The sequence below is a fragment of the Dama dama genome, chromosome 4, assembly GCF_033118175.1.
Source record: "Dama dama isolate Ldn47 chromosome 4, ASM3311817v1, whole genome shotgun sequence".
In the NCBI taxonomy this organism is placed as follows: Eukaryota; Metazoa; Chordata; class Mammalia; order Artiodactyla; family Cervidae; genus Dama; species Dama dama.
The window spans coordinates 52,411,096-52,431,551 of record NC_083684.1 but is presented as its reverse complement, the minus strand read 5'-3'; the positions used below and the strand labels follow the sequence as shown (position 1 = coordinate 52,431,551).

General features: G+C 36.1%; 1 protein-coding gene across 1 annotated transcript in view; it reads right to left on the bottom strand.

The window, feature by feature from the left end:
* LOC133055076 (zinc finger protein 607-like) overlaps positions 1-20,456 on the bottom strand; it is a 47,426-nt gene that overhangs the window by 26,134 nt on the left and 836 nt on the right. Inside the window, 4 exon segments of the mRNA XM_061140548.1 lie at positions 1,188-2,227; positions 10,726-10,824; positions 11,883-12,009; positions 15,607-15,689. Of these exon segments, the coding sequence (XP_060996531.1) occupies positions 1,188-2,227; positions 10,726-10,824; positions 11,883-12,009; positions 15,607-15,615 (1,275 nt within the window). The 5' untranslated portion in view covers positions 15,616-15,689.

The following is a 20,456-nucleotide window of genomic DNA, read 5'->3' as shown; positions in this document are numbered from 1 at the left end:
TTGTTTCTTGATGTTAGATAAAAATCTTGTCTTTTATCAAGTATTATGCTTCCTATTGGTCTTTCATATAGCTTTTATTTTATTTTCATTTATTTTTATTAGTTGGAGGCTAATTACTTTACAATATTGTAGTGGTTTTTGTCATACATTGACATGAATCAGCCATGGATTTACATGTATTCCCCATCCCGATCCCCCCTCCCACCTCCCTCTCTACCCGATCCCTCTGGGTCTTCCCAGTGCACCAGACCCGAGCACTTGTCTCATGCACCCAACCTGGGCTGGTGATCTGTTTCACCATAGATAATATACATGTTTCGATGCTGTTCTCTCCATATAGCTTTTATTATGTGGAGATAATTTCATACATACCTATTGTTACAATGGAGATGCTTTCCTTCTATTCCTATTTTGTTGAGTGTTTTTATTATAAAGGGGTGTTGAATTTTGTCAAATGCTTTTTCTGTATCGGTTGACATGATCATGTTTTTTCCTTCATTTTGCTGATGTGCCATATTACATTGGTGAACTTTCAAATGATGAACCATGCTTGCATTCTAGGAATAAATCCATTTGGTGATTGTGTACAGTCCTTTTAATATGCTGCAGAATTCTGTTTGCCAGTACTTTGATCATAAGAGACATTGTTCTGTAGTTTTCTTTACTGTAGTGGTTTTTTAGTAGTTTTGTTAACAGGGTTGCACTGGTCTCACAGTATCAGTTAGGAAGTATTCCCTCCTCTTCAATTTTTTTGAAAAATTTGAGAAAGACTGGTATTCGTTCTTGTTTAAATTCACCAGTGAAGCCACCAGGCATAGGACTTTTCTTTGTTGGGAGGTTTTTATTTTTCTTTTTTCCTTTTTTGGCCATGCTGCATGGCTTGCTGGATCTTAATTCTACAACCAGGGAACTGGAGGCACTTATCTGCTTTGCAACCTTGGCCAAAGAGCTTGGTCACTCAGTGAATAGTAACAAAAGGGGAATGCCATAAAAGACTTGTTAATATAAAGTACAATATAAAATTCTCTGGAGGTGAACAGTATTTGGGTCATAACTGAAAAACTTCAAACGTTGCTTGAATTCCAAGGAGTTCCTAAATTATTTGATGCCTTATAAGAACTGAACCATATAAAATCCTTCTCACATTCTCTTCATTACAAGTTGTATAATTCCACTGTCTACTATACATATATCCCACAAAGTCTCTCTCCAGTGTGAATTCTGTGATGTACCTTAAGCATTGAACTAAGCCTAAAGGACTTCCCACATTTGTGGCATTCAAAGGGTTTTTCACCAGTATGAATACTCTGGTGTACTTTAAGGCTTGAACTGAGCCTAAAGCACTTCCCACATTTGTTACATTCAAAAGGTCTCTCACCACTGTGAATACTCTGATGTCGAGTAAGTCGTCCATACACACTAAAGGCCTTCCCACATGCCTCACATTCATACGGTTTCTCACCAGTATGAAATCTATGGTGTATAGTAAGTTGATGGCTACTCCTAAAAGCCTTCCCACACTCCTTACATTCATAGGGTTTCTTACCAGTATGAATTCTCTCATGTCTAACAAGATGTGAAGCATGACTAAAGGCCTTCCCACAGTCTTTACACTCATAGGGTTTCTCACCAGTATGAATCCTGTCATGCTGTATGAGGTTTGAGGCTTGACTAAAGGCCTTCCCACATTCCTTACATTCATACGGTTTCTCACCAGTATGAATTCTCTGATGTATTTTAAGTGTTCCAACATCACTGAAGGCCTTCCCACATTCCTTACATTCATAGCATTTCTCACCAGTATGAACTCTGGCATGTTGAGCAAGGTTGGAAGCACGACTAAAAGCCTTCCCACACTGTTCACATTCATAGGGTTTCTCACCAGTATGAATTCTCTTATGTACTTTAAAGTCTGTAAGACGACTAAAAGCCTTCCCACATTCCTTACATTCATACGGTTTCTCACCAGTGTGAATTACTTGATGTACTTTTAAATCTGTAGAACGACTAAAGGCCTTCCCACATTCCTTACATTCATACGGTTTCTCACCAGTATGAATTACTTGATGTACTTTTAGGTCTGTAAGACGACTAAAGGCCTTCCCACATTCCTTACATTCATATGGTTTCTCTCCATTACCAATTCTGTGATGTAGAGTAAGAGATGAACGTTTTTTATAAATGTATGCTTTTCCATTGCTGGTTATTTCCTATCTTGAGTCCAAATCTAAAACAAATAAGAAAAAAGTTCCTTTGACCACAAAACATTTTATAGAATTAAGAGAAAAACTGAAAATTTCACCCAGAGATGGTTTAAAGAACTCTAAAATAGTTATAAAACTTGAAAATTTAAAAGGAGGGCTCAGAAAAATTAAGTTTATGCAGTACAGTGCTGGTAAATGTTTAACAACCAGCTCTACAAAGACACACACAGACACATCCAGCCCTGATTTATAGTGTTTGCCAATGTCTATGGTGTAAACAGTCCCACCACAGGCAATTTCAAGCTATCAGTGTAATGTAACTGAAACTAGACTTAGGATGATATGCAAAATCTTGTCCCTAGAGAGCCAGTATCAGCCATCTCTAAATACCATTTCTATCTAAAATATAAATATGTACATATATAAAATTTCAAAAGGCAATTATTTATACCTGATCAGTCTTCAATTACAATTCCTCTAAAAATATTCATTTCCACCACTGTGCCTCTTTACCTCTGTGCATAGCCACATGTTCTTTTATTTATTCTTCATAATAAATTAAGATACTGAGGGTCTTAGTTACTCCTCCCCTGACACTTTATTATTTATCATCCTTATAGATGTTCAATCTCATTCATTCCTTCATAGCTTTTCTCAGGTCCTCTCTAGCTTTCCTTTCTAACCAAGGCCAACCATTCTGATCAAGGCTTTACCCTGATGGTAAAGTATCTGCCTACCAATGAAGGAGACATGGATTCGATCCCTTGTTTGGGAAGATCTTCTGGAAACTGAAATAGCAACCCATTCCAGTATTCTTGCCTGGGAAATCCCAGGGACAGAAGAGCCTGGCAGGCTACTGTCCATGGGGTCATAAGAGTTGGATACAACTTAGCGACTAAACATCACATCATCATCATCAACCATTCTGGTCATCCCCAGAAAAGTTTGTCAATCAGTTCTCTGATATATACCAGGTATACCTACAAGTCATGTAGTATTTTGAACATTTAGGGACTTTGGGCAAAAGAGGGAACTTGAATTATACAAAAGAGTCTAGAAGAGCACCAATAATTATATGAAAAACAATTAGCAGTTGGGGGCTGAATGATAAAGTCTCTGTGAAGTATCTTGATCAAAATACAAAGTGTTTAATGAGGAGGCTATGAGTTGAGGGCAAAAAATATCTTCTTGTAACTAGTGTATGGTGTGGTATGTGTATAAAAAATTGAAAGAATATTAACAACATGCTTCAAAATTGATAACAATGGAAATTAATAAATACTAGAAACCAAAAGAGCTTTCATGTGGAAATGAAAATGCTTTCTCCAAAAAGGCTAGATCACGACAGGAAGGAAAAACTAAAATAAAAGAATTCTATTAAGTGGACCACACAGAAAACAAGCCCATATCTGAATCTTGGGCATTGTATCACCAGGCAGAGAACTCAAAACCTAAAATAATTATCTCTACAAAAAAGTGATTTGAGACTCAAAGCCTAATATGTAAAAAATAAACAACAAACAACAAAGTAGAGGAGGGCAGTAAAATAAAGATAAAAGTAGAACATAATGAGTTAGAAAACAGTAGCATTAACAAATAAAGAGCTGGTGTTTTTAAAAAATCATTATAAGAAGTGTTACATAAATCAATTAAAAAAGACAATTAAAAACAAATAATAATAAGAGGAAAACAAGAACCACCAGAGGAATTAAAAGAAATAGGAATTTATTTAAACTGTAAGGTATAATTTGTATGAATCATACTACATGACTACTTTTGAAAGTATGGATTACTTTCTAGGAAAATTTATCAAAACTGACCACAGAAGAGAAAGCCTAAACCAATCAGATGCTACAGAAGAAATAGAAAAAAAGCTGCCAGGAAAAAAAGAAGTAATAAACATATTTTAACACCTGTACTGTAATTTCTCAATATCTAGATCTAAAAAAATGGATACAGCATAGCTGGACAAAGGGAAAATTTAGACTCTTATGCCAAAAAGAGAGGAAGAATTCAAAGGCTTAGAAAGTTTAACCTGGCCAAAAAATAAAAAAAAATAGTGGCATAAAAATGATTGTGACAGGTAAAAACCATGCAATAAAAAGCAATGAATCAGCAGTGATACAAGAGATAAAAATTGTTTCTCATCATTAAATAAGAAGTTCTAGTACCAGTATGGCAGCATGAAGTTCCTATGGCCTACCCCCTTTCTCACTGACTTCAACAATTAACACTTGACAAAACATAAAAATTAACTACATTAAGGCTGTAAATAAATCATGAGGGCTTTGGAAAGGAGTTAAGACTTTACAAAGCAGCTGAGACTGAGCTGAGTTTCTTGCTTAAGTCATTTTCATGTCCGTGTTTCAAGGGCAGGTCCCAGTTATTGTGGGGGTAAGCATGGGCTACAAAAATTCCAACAGAAACTCCACAATATTTCTGGCTATAAGAACAATGAAAGGGAGCACTGACAAACTAGAAAGCAAGGGGGGAACACTGGGACAAAAATAGCCAGAAAAGGAGATTTCTTAATTTGGTATCTGGGTATGTGAAAGTGAAAGGCGCTCAGTCGTGTCCAACTTATTGAGACCCCAAGGACTATTACAGTCCATGGAATTCTCCAGGCCAGAATACTGGAGTGGGTAGCCTTTTCCTTCTCCAGGGGATCTTCCCAACCCAGGGATCGAACCCGGGTCTCCTGCATTGCAGGCGGATTCTTTACCACCTGAGCTATCAGGGAAGCCTGTTTGGGTATGGATCAGTACAACATTCACCCTTACCAACAATGACATGTGCATGAGTATATAAATCAGTGTGGCAACACTATACCTACAAAACAATTTGAAAACCTCCCCATAAAGAAAATTACAAGCACAAGTGATTTCACTGGTGAATTGTTTCAAATACTTAGTGAAGAAGTACTACCAATTCTAAACAAACTCTTTCAGAAAATTGAGGAGTGAATCACTCTATGCAGCTGGTTATTCTGATACCAAACAGGAGAAAAACATCATAAGAAGTGAAAATTACACAGTATAAAATCTTGTAAATATATTTGTGTGCATGCTTAGCTGATCAGTCATGTCCAACTCTGTGACCCTATGGACTGTAGCCTGCCAGGCTCCTCTGTCCATGGAATTACCCAGCAAGAATAATGGAGTGGGTTGCCATTTCCTTCCCCAGGGAATCTTCCTGACCCAGGGATTGAACCTGCTTGGCAGGTCCTGCTTGGCAGGTGGATTATCACTGAACCATCTGGGAAGTCTTTGTAAACATATATGCAAAATACTAAACACTATCTTAACAGAATTGATCAACATATAAAAAAGATAATACATTATGCCTGTCTTAGTCCATTTGGGCTACTGTAACAAAAAATACCCTGGGTAGCTCATAAACACAGAAATTTATTTCTCACAGTTCCAAAGGCTGAGAAGTCCAAGATCAAGGGACCAGTATGATCATATTCTGGGAAGGGCCTTCTTCCTAGTTCATAGCCAGTACCCTCTCAATGCATTCTCATACAGTGTAAGGGGTTAGGAATCTGTGTGGAAATTCTAAATAAGAACACTAATTCTACTCATGAGGGCTCTACCTTCATGCCCTAAGCAAATTCCAAGGGCTTTTCCTCCAAATGCCATTATCTTTGGGGGTTAGGATTTCAATACGTGCACACTGGGGTATAGAAACATTCAGACCATATCAATGATCAATCTCAGGAATACAAGACTGGTTTAATATTTGAAAATTCCATCAATATAATTAACTAGAAAACCCATATGGATCATGTCTAAAAAAATTTTTTTTTAAGCATTTAATAAAAGTCATATCTGTCCCTCATAAAAACTCACAGCAGGGACTTTCTTGGTGATCCAATGGTTAAGAATTCGACTTCCAATGCAGGGGGTGTGGGTTCAACCCCTGGTCGGGAAGCTAAGATCCCACATGTTTTGCAGGCAAAAAACCATAACATAAATAACAGAAACAATATTGTAACAAATTCAATAAAGACTTCAAAAAAATAGTTCACATTAAAGAAAATCTAAAAATAAAATTACAGCAAATGAGAAAAAAAGAACTTATCCTAATAAAGATCATCTGCCAAAAACCCACAGCTAACATCATATCCAATGGTGAGAGAATTATGCCTACCACATATGATCAGGAACAATAAAAAGTTATGGTCTCAGCACTTCTATTCAACATTGGACTAGAAGTTCCAGGCAGTGCAGCAAGTCAAGAAAATAAATAAAGGCAAGCAGGAAAAAAGCTAAGAAACAAAAATGTCACTCATCAAGATTACTTAATCACACATGTAGAAAGTCAAATGTAATCTACAAAACAGCTACTAGAAGATAATAACTCAGTTTAGCAAGGCTGAAGCATATACAATCAACATGTACAATAAATATGAGAGAACACTCAGGAATTCAAATTTTAAAAACTTTAAAGTAGTACCAAAAACAGGATATCATGAGGGATATATCTCAAAAAATATGTGTAAGACCTGTACACTATAAACTACAAAACACTGCTGAGAAATATGAATAAATAAATAAATGGAGAGATATATCATGTTCATGGGATGTAAAACTTGGTATTATTAAGATGTCAATAATTATTGCTGAATTGATTTATAGATTTAATGTAATTTCATTAAAAAGTCCTAGCAGACATTTTTGTTGTCTATGATGAAACTGACAAGCTGATCCTAAAATTTATAAGGAAATGCAAAGGATGTAGAATAAACTTTGAAAAGACTGTAATACAAGGACTAAATAACACTACTTAATTATAAGACTTATGAAGATATGTAATCAGCAAGACACATCAAATTGACATATAACCAATGGAACAGATTATCAGAAATAGATCAATACATATGTGAAAATTTTACTTTCATCATTTCAAAGGCAATAGTGAATAAAGAAATGATGCAGGAACAACTGGGATACCCATATGCCAAAAAGGAAAAAGAAAAAGAGAATGCAGACTTTCATAAATAAAAATGAAATAAAAAACGGATCACAGACCTGAACATTAAACAAAAATGTGCAACTTCTAGAAGAAAACAGGAAAAAAATGTGTGACCTTGGGCTAGGCAAAGAATTCTTCAGCTCAGTTCAATTCAGTTCAGTCACTCAGTCGTGTCCGACTCTGTGATCCCATGGACTGCAGCATGCCAGGCCTCCTCATCCATCACCAACTCCTGGAGTTTACTCAAACTCATGTCCATTGAGTCGGTGATGCCATCCAACCATCTCATCCTCTGTTGTCCCCTTCTCCTCCCACCTTCAATCTTTCCCAGCTTCAGGGTCTTTTCAAATGAGTCAGTTCTTCACATCAGGTGGCCAGTGTATCAGAGTTTCAGCTTCAGTATCAGTCCTTCCAATGAATATTCAGGACCAATTTCCTTTAGGATGGACTGGCTGGAATACCAGACCACCTGACCTGCCTCCTGAGAAATCTATATGCAGGTCTAGAAGCAACAGTTAGAATTGAACATGGAACAACAGACTGGTTCCAAATTGGGAAAGAAGTACGTCAAGGCTGTATATTGTCTCCCTGCTTACTTAACTTATATGCAGAGTACATCATGAGAAATGCTGGACTGGATGAAGCACAAACTGGAATCAAGACTGCCGGGGGAAATAACAATAACCTCAGATATGCAGATGACACCACACTTATGGCAGAAAGTAAAGAAGAACTAAAGAGCCTCTTGATGAAAGTGAAAGAGGAGAGTGAAAAGTTGGCCTAAAACTCAACATTCAGAAAACTAAGATCATCACTTCATGGCAAATAGATTCGGAAACAGTGGAAACAGTGACAGACTTTATTTTTTTGGGCTCCAAAATCACTGCAGATAGTGACTGCATCCATGAAATTAAAAGACGCTTGCTCCTTGGAAGAAAAGGTATGGTCAACCTAGACAGCATATTAAAAAGCAGAGACATTACTTTGCCAACAAAGGTCAGTCTAGTCAAAGCTGTGGTTTTTCCAGTAGTCATGTATGGATGTGAGAGTTGGACTATAAAGAAAGTCTGAGTGCCAAAGAATTGATGCTTTTGAACTGTGGTGTTGACGAAGACTCTTAAGAGTCCCTTGGACAGCAAGGAGAATTCTTAGATACACCGAAAGTCATGATTCATAAAGAATAAATAGGTAAACTCAATTTTGTGAAAGTTAAAAACTTCTGTTCTCTAAAACATACTGCTACAAGAATGAAAAGAAAAATCACAATGAAAAAGAGAATATTAAAAACATTATATTTTAATGTAGAATATGAAAAGTAACTTACAAGTTCAATAAGAAAACAGAGAAAAGATTTTAAAAGATACTGTACCAAAGAAACAGTAAATAAGATACTCAATATCATTAGCCATTACAGAGAATCAGATTTAAGCCACAACAAAATGCCACTATATACTTATTTGAAAGGCCAAAATTAAAAAGACTGATCATACCAATTGTTCATAAGATATGGACGATCCACCCTTCTCTTAGAGCTGGTGGAGATGTGAAATGGTATAAAAACTCTATAAAAGTTTCTTACAAATTTAAATATATAATCTTATTTATCTAAATTTAAAATCTTGGACTTCCTTGGTGGTCCAGTGGTTAAGAATCCACCTGCCAATGCAGGGCACGCAGGTACAATCCCTGATCAAGGAAGATTCCACATGCCACCAGGCAGCTGAGCCTGTGAGCCACAACTACTGAAACCCACACCCTAGAGCCCATGCTCTGCAACAAGAGAAGCCACCACAGTGAGAAGCCACGCACTGCAACTAGAGAGAGCCCTTGAGCCTCAGCAAGGACCCAGCATGGCCAAAAATAAATAAATAAATTTTAATTTTAAATCTTACACATTTAATCATACACATCCCATATAATCCAGGCATTCAACTGCTCGGTATTTAGCCTAAAGAAATGAAAGCATATGTCCATTCAAAAACTTGTAAACAAATGTCTGCAGCATCTTAACTTGTTATTGCTAAAAACCAAAAATGTCCATCAACAAATAATGAAGAAACAAACTATGGTATAATCAAATACTGGTATAGTACTGAGCAATAAACAGTAAAATACAAATAGCAACATGATGAACTTCAACATAATTACACTGACTAAGGAAGATGAAAAACTTCACATTATCATGTTTATGTAAAACTACAGAAAATGCAATCAACTCAATTGTGATAGAAAGTAGAAAGTAGATCAGTGCTTACCTAGGGAAGTTGAAAGGAGACAGAGGAGGAAGGATTACGAGGAGACACAAGAAATGTCAAGTTTTGAAAAAAATTTTTAATAGACTCAGATAAAGCATTTGACAAAACTGAATGCCCATTCATAGAAAAAACAAACAACAACAAAAAAGAAAGCAGCAAACTAGGAACAAAATAAAACTACCTCAATTCAACAAAGGTCACAAATGAAAAAATCTACCTCAAGATTCTCACTTTCTATGCCAACATGAAGAACACAACAGAGGCCAGAAACAGACACACACACATATAACCCAATGGGGTGCCAAAGCAATCCAAAGGGGAAAGGAAATTCCTTTTTTAAAAAATGGTGCTAGAATAACTGTATCCATAGGAAAACCGTTAGTCCTGAACCCTACTCACACTGTAATAAAAAATTAACTCAAAATGAATACAGAACTAAATGTAAAAGCAAAACTTAAAAAAGGTCAAGAAAAAGTAGGGAAAAAACTTTGCCACCTTGGGGTAGGCAAAGATTTCTTTTATAGTATACAAAAAAAAATCATAAAAGAGGAATTTGATAAATTGGAATATATAAAAATTTTAAAACTCCTTCTAAGATATTAATAAAATAGGTAAGAGAAATTGTGGGGAAAATGTTTTTAATGTTCCAAAACAACTTCCTTCTGTTGCAAAATAAAGAACAGTTACCCCTCAAGTGTAAGAAAATAATCATTTCAAATGGGTAAAGATTTGAACAAATACTCCTAAAAATATGAATGATCAGTAAATGAAAGAAACTCAAGATCATTAGTCATCATGGAAATGCAAATTAAAACCACTAAGATACTACTACATACCAACTGTAGTATCTAGAATTTAAGTGACTGACAAGATCAAGTGTTGAAAAGGATATGGAAAAAAAAAAGAAAGAAAAGGATATGGAGTAAGTGGAATGGAGCAATGTAAACTTTCTAAGATTGTTAAACATGCAGTTTCTGGGCTTCCCTGGTGGCTCAGTCGGTAAAGAATCCACCTGCAATGCAGGAGACTCAGGTTTGATCCCTGGGTCAGGAAGATCCCCTGGAGGATATGGTAACCCACTCCAGTAATCTTGGCTCAGAAATGCCATGGACAGAGGATCTTAGTGAGCTACAGTTCACGGGGTCACAAAGAGTTGGACTTGACTGCAGCAACTTAGCACACATCACCAGAAGGAAACTTTCCAACTAATGTTTCAAGGATATGTTTACCAAGTGCATACCACCTGGGCTATCACTTACACAGATGTCTTCTGCCTGACTGGCTCTTACCTGTATACCAACTTCTTGTTTCTTCTCTCACAACTAGCCAGGGCTCTTTTCCTTGCTCCAGTAAGGTAATTACATTTGGCTTAGAAATGGAATGGCCTGCTTTAAAGAAAAAAGAATGCCACAGGATGGAGAAATAAATTGCAACTAGCCAAGATTAAAATTATAATTATGATTATAAAAGATTTCATAATGATATTGACTATTTTAGAGAAGAATGAGAGAATTAAAGAACAGAGATCAGTTGGTAAGGTAAAGTTTTTGTTTTGCTGTGTTTAAAATTCAAACTCATATGTCTTCTAACTCTAGAGATCAAGCATAATGTGGTTAAAAAGATACTCTGAAGCCTGGAATCAATTCCTGCCTTTGGCATAACCTTGAACAATTCATTTAAACCCACTGCACTTCAGTATTCTCCTTTATAAAATGGGGATAATAGTACTGTTGTGGGAATTAAATCAGTTAATACTCAAGTTATTTTAATAAGTTAAACCACATAATGTACCTAGAATAACGATTACTACACAGTAATCAAAATGTTAACTATTAATTTTATTCTTATGCTCTAGTATCACTAGAGGACACAAGAAAAGACAGCTATAAGATACTCATTCCATTTTGAATGTAATTTTCACCAATCACAACTTTCAGCCACAAATCAGATGAAGACTTTTGTTTTAGGAAATGAACTGCTTTTGGTACAATTTTAAATAAATTCCAATTATCCAACCCATTATCATACAAACTGTGGAGGCTCTGAGAGCAATTCAGGGCCCTGTGATAAGCTAATATCCCTAAAACTGTTTCAAATCATAAAATGAAGTATTAGAGCAAATGAACAAAAAACTTGGATCCTTTGACCATGTTGTACAATATATGCCACAAATTTCTAATTTAGCTGCTTGGCCATTATGGAAGAGATGCAAATACAAAAAGAGAACACATGGAGATATAAGTATGATTGAAGGATAGGGAAGATTAAGGTATTTAATGGTGCTGCCATTTCTAACCTGACAAAGCTTAGCAACTTTTTGGGAAAGAGGGAAAACAAATTTAGTTAGTTTCTTGAAAGGCAGCCCTGTAAATCACAGTGGAAAAAATACATAGCCTATAGAGCAGATTCTAAATTAACCTAAATTATTTGAGGCTGATGAACATACCCAGTGAGACCAAGTTACCATAGTTCTCCATCATCACATCCCGGTACAAAGTCTTCTGAACAGGATCCAGGCATTCCCACTCCTGCTGAGAGAATCCTATGGCCACATCACTGAATGTCAATGATCCCTGAAACCATAAATACATGTGTCACTGAAGAAACTGTAGAAGCAGAGGAATTGATGGACTTTTCTGCAGGAAAAGAGAAAATGAAAGCATGATTACTAGATTGTCAGTCTTGACAATCTAGAATGTGGAAGGAAACCGAAGCAGAATGTATATGTATTTTTTAAGAAGCCTGCTGACACAGGGCGAATGTCTTCCATACTCTGGATACTTCTAAATATCTGAACCATTTGGAAATGGACAAAATAATAATGTTTCCCTCCTAAATTAAAAAGCCTACACAAGAATAATGTTCAAATATATCTGCCTCAAAAATTCTCAATAAATATTTCTTCAAATTTTAGAAAACTGGGTTGCATAAAATTAAGACTTCCTTCAAGCATTGTTGTTCAGTCGCCCAGTCATGTCTGACTCTTTGTGACTGCATGGACTGCAGCATGCCAGGCTTCTCTGTCCTTCACCATCTCCCGGAGTTTGCTCAAACTCATGTCCATCGAGTCGGTGATGCCATCCAACCATCTCATCCTCTGTCACCCCCTTCTCCTTCTGCCTTCAATCTTTCCCAGCATGAGTCTTTTCCAAAGAGTCAGCTCTTCACATCAGGTAGCCAAAGTATTGGAGCTTCAGCTTCAGCATCAGTCCTTCCAATCAATATTCAGGACTAATTTCCTTTAGGATGGACTTGTTGGATCTCCTTGCAGTACAAGGGACTCTCAAGAATCTTCACCAGCACCACAGTTTGAAGGTTATCAATTCTTTGTCACTCAGCCTTTTTTGTTGTCCAGCTCTCACATCCACACATGACTACTGGGGAAATCATAGCTTTGATTAGATGGACATTTGTCAGCAAAGTAATGTCTCTGCTTTTTAATATGCTGTGTAGGATTGTCATTGCTTTTCTTCCAAAGAGCAAATGTCTTTTAATTTCATGACTGTTGTCTCCGTCTACAGTGATTTTGCAGCCCACGAAAATAAAGTCTGTCACTGCTTGCATTGGTCCTCCACCTATTTGCCATGAAGTGATGGCATTATATGCCATAATCTTTTTTTTTTTTTAATGTTGCATTTTAAGCCAGCTTTTTCACTCTCCTCTTTTCCCCTTCATCAAGAGGCTCTTTATTTCTTCTTCACTTTCTGTCGTAAGGGCGGTGTCATCTGCATATCTGAAGTTACTGGTATTTCTCCTGGCAATCTTGATTCCATCTTGTGCTTCACCTAGTCTGGCATTTTGCATGATGTACTCTGCATATAAGTTAAGTAAGCAGGGTGACAATATACAGTCTTGTCATACTCCTTTCCCAATTTTGAACCAGTCCATTGTTCCATGTCTGGTTCTAACTGTTGCTTCTTGACCTGCATACAGGTTTTGCAGGAGGCAGGTAAGGTGGTCTGGTATTTCCATCTCTTTAAGAATTTTGCACAGTTTATTGTGATCTATACAAAATCTTTAGTGTAGTCAATGAAGAAGATGTAGATGTTTTTCTAGATTCTCTAGCTTTTTCTATGATCCAACAGATGGCAATTTGATCTTTGGTTCCTCTGCATTTTCTAAATCCACCTTGTATATCTGGAAGCTCTCGGTTCACATATCGTTGAAGCCTAGCTTGGAGGATTTTGAGCATTACTTTGCTAGCATGTGAAACGAGTGCAATTTTGCGGTAGTTTGAACATTCTTTGGAATTGCCCTTCTTTGGGATTGGAATGAAAATTGACCTTTTCCAGTCCTATGGCCACTGCTGAGTTTTCCAGATTTGCTGGCATATTGACTGCAGCACTTTAATAGCATCATCTTTCAGGATTTGAAATAAGCAATAAGTACTTCATTATGTTAGATATTGCCATAAGCATTTTTGCTTTGTTCAATAAATCCATGTATTATTTTGGTATATGACATTGTATTTTATAAGTAAATCAGATTTAATCATTTACACAATTAGATACACAACATTTGGAAAGTTTCCCACAATTCTAAGGTCCTGTTTTCACCAACTACATATATTGATATGCATTGTTGTTGTCATCTACCATTTCTCACTGAACGTGTTCCTTATTCTGAGTGTGGCAGGTAACTTTATTGATTACCAATAATCTCCATTTCCTGGAATTTTTGTCCTCATGTAATCCTCTCCCTTTGAATGTGAGCTGAACTGAGAGAATTATTTCTGATAGAATAGAATATAGAAAAGTGATGGAATGTCATGTTTGACGTTAGCTTATAAAAAGCTATGATTTCCACATTGCTTATTCTCTCTTGCAGTCTCACTTGCTCACTCCGTGGAAGCCAGCTACCATGTTGTGAGCTGCTCTAAGGAGAGGCCCACATAACAATAAACCAAGAACAGCTGCCAGGCAACAGCTACTGAGGAAGTGAGGCCCTCAATCCAACAGCCATCTTGTTGCATCAAGTCAACAACCACTTCAGTGAGCTTGGATGCAGATCCACTCAGAGTTGGGCTTTAAAATGACTGCAAACCTGACCAACACGTTGATAACCCTGTAAGAGACCCAGGGCAGAAGAGTCAAGCTAAGCCACATCTCAATAGCTGACTGACTGAAACTGTGAGATAAATGTTTGCTGCTTTAAGATACAGAGTAATTAATTAAGTTAATTAATTTCAGAGGAATTAATTATGCAGTAAAAGATAACTCATTTGACGTAAATGATACTGAAGAAGGCTGGTCAATATACAGATGTTACACAAATGTAGCATGTCTCATTCAACAACAAAATAGCCTTAGTATTTATGTCTCATGGCTTTCCTAGCAAATCCATGACTGCCATGTTAAAAGCCCCAATCATAACCTAATCCACAGAAAGCAAGAATTTCATACCACATTAAGATTCAGGTCATTCAATGAAAAATTCCACCTCATCTACCTGGAAATCTCACATCTGTGGAAAACATCAAAGTCTTACCATGGATAGTTAAATAGAACCACTATATCTCCTAAAGGAAATCAGTCCTGACTATTCATTGGAAGGAGTGATGCTGAAGCTGAAACTCCAATACTTTGGCCACCTGATGCAAAGAACTGACTCATTGGAAAAGACTCATGCTGGGAAAGATTGAGGGCAGGAGGAGAAGGGGCGACAGAGGATGAGATGGTTGGATGGCATCACCGACTCAATGGACATGAGTTTGAGTAAACTCCAGGAGTTGGTGATGGACAGGGAGGCCTGGCGTGTTGCAGTCCATGGGGTCGCAAAGAGTCGGACTCAAGTGAGTGACTAAACTGAACTGTCTCTATCTTCAGGCTAGAAATCTGACCTGCACAGCATAAATCTTTACTTCAAAGAACTTTAAGCCCCATTATTCCATCACTGCCCTTAATTGAAAAATGGGCACTTAAAATATACTAAATAATCTGGGAAATAATGATATGAATGATAGTTTCGAATGGGCCAAACAGAGACAGTGCTAGGTAATCTGACCTCATATTTCTCTGGAACAATAGTTAGGAAACAGGTTATTTATTTATTTAGGAAACAGGTTATTTGCACAAACTTTCTCTTAGGAAACTTCAGGAAAATTAATGAAAATGTTTACATGACCTAAAAAACACACATATATTTCAATGAGAAGAGAAACATTAACTTACATGGGCCATGGTTTTAGACCTGTAAGAGCTGATCAGTCCTCTGGGCTTCTCTATCAGAAAAGCCAAGTCCAAAAAACACAGACCTGGGAGAAGAGAAAGACTTTCAGATGTGCTTTAGGGTTTCCACACTGGGCTTTAGTTAATATCACCATTTATGCTCTTCCATTCCAGATTCCTAATCACTTCCCATCACACCCAACTTGGATAAGTTAGGATTCTGGACAAATGCATTCCTCACTCATTTCCCAGAGGCCTCAGCTGCAGAGTCACTTCTGCATTGAAACCCAGACCCAGATACTTCAGTAGAAAATTTTATGACCAATGTACCATTGTGATCAGATTGACATGAATCTGAGATTGGGCAGCTGTGTCTTGCTCTGAGCAGATCTTCCTCTTTCCATTGCGAACTTCAAGACAGAAAAGAGGCTATGTAATCCAAATTAAAACCTCTTTGCGGCCTTGAAAGTGGTTGCAGTTGATCAAAATATTAGAGATGGACAAGAAATGTTCAGCATTCTAAGTCCAGCAAAGCTTATTAGTTAAATATATGACAGACCAACAATATACTAGAATACAAAGTAGTCATTAAATGTTAAATTGGGAAGAATATTTAACGAAGTGGAAAATGTTTCATTTACATCCATAGAAAAGTCAAGTTTAATGTATTTCTATTTATAAAATATAGCAGCATATTAATCAATACAGAGAAAAGAATGACAATAATAAAACAGAAGATAGAAATGTCTAGAAATTTGTATGTCTACATGCTAAGAGCTCTTATATTTTTGGTTATGTTTTGCATTGTTTTTTGTTGTGGGGATGTCTTTAGAAATGAATCACTGTGCATTCAATTGTTTTTAGTCCATACATGAAACAATCAAATAAGACTACTGAAGACATAAAATACACCTTTGCCATGATCAGAATTTGACATAAGCAATCCCTATCTTTTTGCTTAGATCTTGTTTCTTTTAAAAGGTTACCTCATAATCATTGTAACAATTTACATAGGAATTTGAAAGATTTTTTTAACTTAAGGTGAAGACTTCCCAAAAGTTCTTTCTTCTTTAAATTCACATTATTTTACTAAATGGCTTTTGTTTCCTTTGGATCCTAATATCTCATTTTATACTTTTTTCTCAGTTATGTTGGAATTTTGGCTACAAAAAACTTGGGAACAGTCCCTGAGTAATCTCTTTTGTGAAGTGATGACAGTCTCAATGCATCTTTATTTCAGATCTTTTTGACAGAAGAATTTTTGTTTCTGAACCAGTCAGTTATGTCATGATACCCTCCAGAAAGCTACTGAATTACTTTACCTATAATTTTGCTATACATCTCATACTAGAATGATGTCTACAAGCTATAAAGGTTATAGTAAAAATATCCACTTATATTGCCATACAGATCCCATGTGCTCAGTGTTACTTGTTTATATTCTTACTGTCACTACAGTCACCCAGATGTCTCCTTTAGGCAGGTCACTTAACTCTCACCAGTGGCCTTTATCACATACTACTTTATAATTATCCCTATTCAGATTGTTTTTTAATTTTTAAAAATTTATTTATTTATTTGTTTTTGGCTGTGCTGTCTTTGCTGTGGCACTGGCTTTTCTCTAGTTTTAGGCTATTCTCTAGTTGCGGTGTGCAGGCTTCTCATTGCTATGGCTTCTCTTGTGGAGCATGGGCTTTAGGGTGCATGGGCTTCAGTAGCTGTGGCTTGCGAGGCCCTAGAGCACAGGCTCGGTAGTTGTGGCACACCGGCTTAGTTGCTCCAAGGCATGTGGGAATCTTCCTGGACCGGGGATTGAACCTATGTCTTCTGCATTGCCAGGTGGATTCTTAACCACTGAATCACCAGGAAAGCCCTATTCCTATTCAGGTTTTAAATTCCTTCACAGATTATAAGTGCTCTGAAGGAAGCAATTATGTCTTTAGTAATTACACTAACTCAAATATTATACTTTCCAGGTCTGGCATATTTTAAACAATTAAAAGAAGTATGATTTTTTTTTACTACAAAATACCACTTTTCAAAAAATTTTAAAGGAAATAACTATATAAATTTACAAAGTTTATACACAAGGATGTTCATCAGAGAATAATTTTTGATGGTCCACAATTAAAAACATTAAAATCTCACTGCAAGCAAAAAGGTTAAATATATTATAGTCTGCTATATTGTGACATATATGCCATGCAATTCTTAATAAGGATGATATTAAACCATATAACTAATGGAAAACAATATTTAAAGAATTGCTCAGTGAAGAAGGCATGCATAATTTAGGAGGTGGCATCCCACTGAAATTAAGAAAAACATTTCAATGCTGATTTCCTCATCAGCAAAGTAAGGATAAAAAAAATCATATATGACTATTTTGAAGACCAGGCAAAATAATCCATATACATACTAAACAGGCAAAATAATCCATATACATACTAAACTGTACATCATGATGACTAATGTAAATTTTCTATTATTACTAAAGAAGAAAATCATTCCATATTCCTTAATCTTTCTTTCATTATAAAAACAAGTTAATTCTGATGCTTCCGGGTTTTATTATAGTAAAACTTGTGCTTCTTGAGCTTCCTCTTATAATTCTAATATTTAATAAAATTTTAGGAGCTACATTTGAGAAAATAGATTTCTGCTTTATAAAATCATGATTTTAAAAAAGAGAGATTATTAGACAAGAAAAGAGAAACTATGCGTTTCCTCAGTCTGCAGCAGCCATAGAGAGCAAGAAAAACTTTTCAGAATCATAAATCAGTTCAAAGAATAGTATGATAAAACTGAGACTACAACTGGAGAATCAATTTTATTCTTCACATATTTACATAAATATTTATAAATATTATCTTTATTTTCTAGTATAACAACTATGTTTGTAAATATTGCTTGTACTTGCAAGACACCTGGAAATTAGAGATTAATGTTATTTTTTCAGAAAGTAAGGTCAAACTTCTAAGTTATTAACTCTGAAAAGATGTCTCCCTTAGTAATATGGTGCCCTGGTAATTGTTTCAAATAACATTTGCAATAAATAAAAGGCATAACTGTTTGTAATGCTTTTCACACAAGATTCTCTGCCCTTCCCTCTTCTCCTTACATATACAGGGTATAAAGAAATTTATTATTGGATTAGATTAGATTTTTTGAACTATGAGTTGGACTCTTTTGTCTCCTTTACTTGATCAATTTTATTCTGCCAAAACAAAGCCACACAACTATAGAATAAAAAAAAAAACATATATATATATATATATATATATATATATACACACACACCAAAATGTTAAAGTGATTATCTCTAGGGAGATTATGGATTATCCTTGCTTTTTTCTCAACAAATTCCTTAAGGAAGTGAACACAGGCTTATTTTTTGGCAGTAAACCTGTATTAATTCCATTATCATAAATAAAATATAAAGATATTTCAAAGTATTAAAATATTTATAGACATGACTTTGGAAAGAGGCTATATTTTCCTCATTAAAAAGATTTGTTAATATCAGACCTACGATGAAAAACTCAACATGATTAAAATACCACTTAAGTATATTCACTTCCTGAATACCCTTTAGCTGTATTGCACTGATGATAATTAGAGACATTTCACCATAAACACTCTAACATCAATGCAAAGGGAAACTGCTTTCACAAATTAATGTGAACATGTATACCAAGTAGATAGAAAAGTTCTGGGTACATAGAAAATGCTCAGTAAATGTAGCTGAACACTTTCATTCTTCTCTGAAAAACCAATTATCATTTTGTCTACAATCCTTGCAAAAGTTTTTACAAAATTCTTTTTTTAAAATGAGCTGCTAAAAAAAAAAATGAGCTGCTGCTTTCAAATTTTCTTGACTACTGTTTTATAACTACAGTATATTAACATTGCTCAACATTAGATCATAGCCATTTTTTTCTTGTAATGACTAATTCTTATGAACAGGAATTTTATTATCTATATAATATTTTAACTCATGGATGTCCTGTGATTTTCTTAACCATTCCATTTGTATAATCATTAATTTTGTGAAAAATCATCCAAAAGTATAAAAATCTTTCATTGCAGATCAGTTACCCAGGTCTAATCTGTTAAGGTTATGCACACCTTTGAAAAATTCATTTTTACAAATATATGCGGTAATTCTAGACAGTTACAAAGAGTTTGTGGTCCCTTGTAAGCCCCCAAACACAAAGGACCCCTGGGTCAGAACACTGGAAAATTAGCTCCACCTAGCCCTTTGATATAGGAGAAGGCAATGGCACCCGACTCCAGTACTCTTGCCTGGAAAATCCCATGGACGGAGGAGCCTGGTGGGCTGCAGTCCATGGGGTCGCTAAGAGTCAGACACGACTGAGCGACTTCACTTTCACTTTTCACTTTCATGCACTGGAGAAGGAAATGGCTGCCCACTCCATTGTTCTTGCCTGGAGAATCCCAGGGACCGGGGAGCCTGGTGGGCCGCCGTCTATGGGGTCACATAGAGTCGGACACGACTGAAGTGACTTAGCAGCAGTAGCAGCAGCAGCCCTTTGATATAGAAGCACTCATCACATTAACTTCATATTTTCGTCATTGATTTATAGAAATCTGAAGGGTGAATGACACCACAATAAAGGCAATGCTAAGCATTTATTGTGTTCCATCCTTCCAAGCTACTAAATCCGCCGTGATCTCATACATAAAACCAGAATTAAGTAGGACTGTGGTATCTGTATCAAGGCTCATAGCAGGTCTCTGCCGTCTGAGCTCAAGAAATGCTTTCATACTCAAATGTATAAATGAGCCCCAGAGAACTTCCAGGAAGGGTAATCCGAGGAAGGATCGGGGTA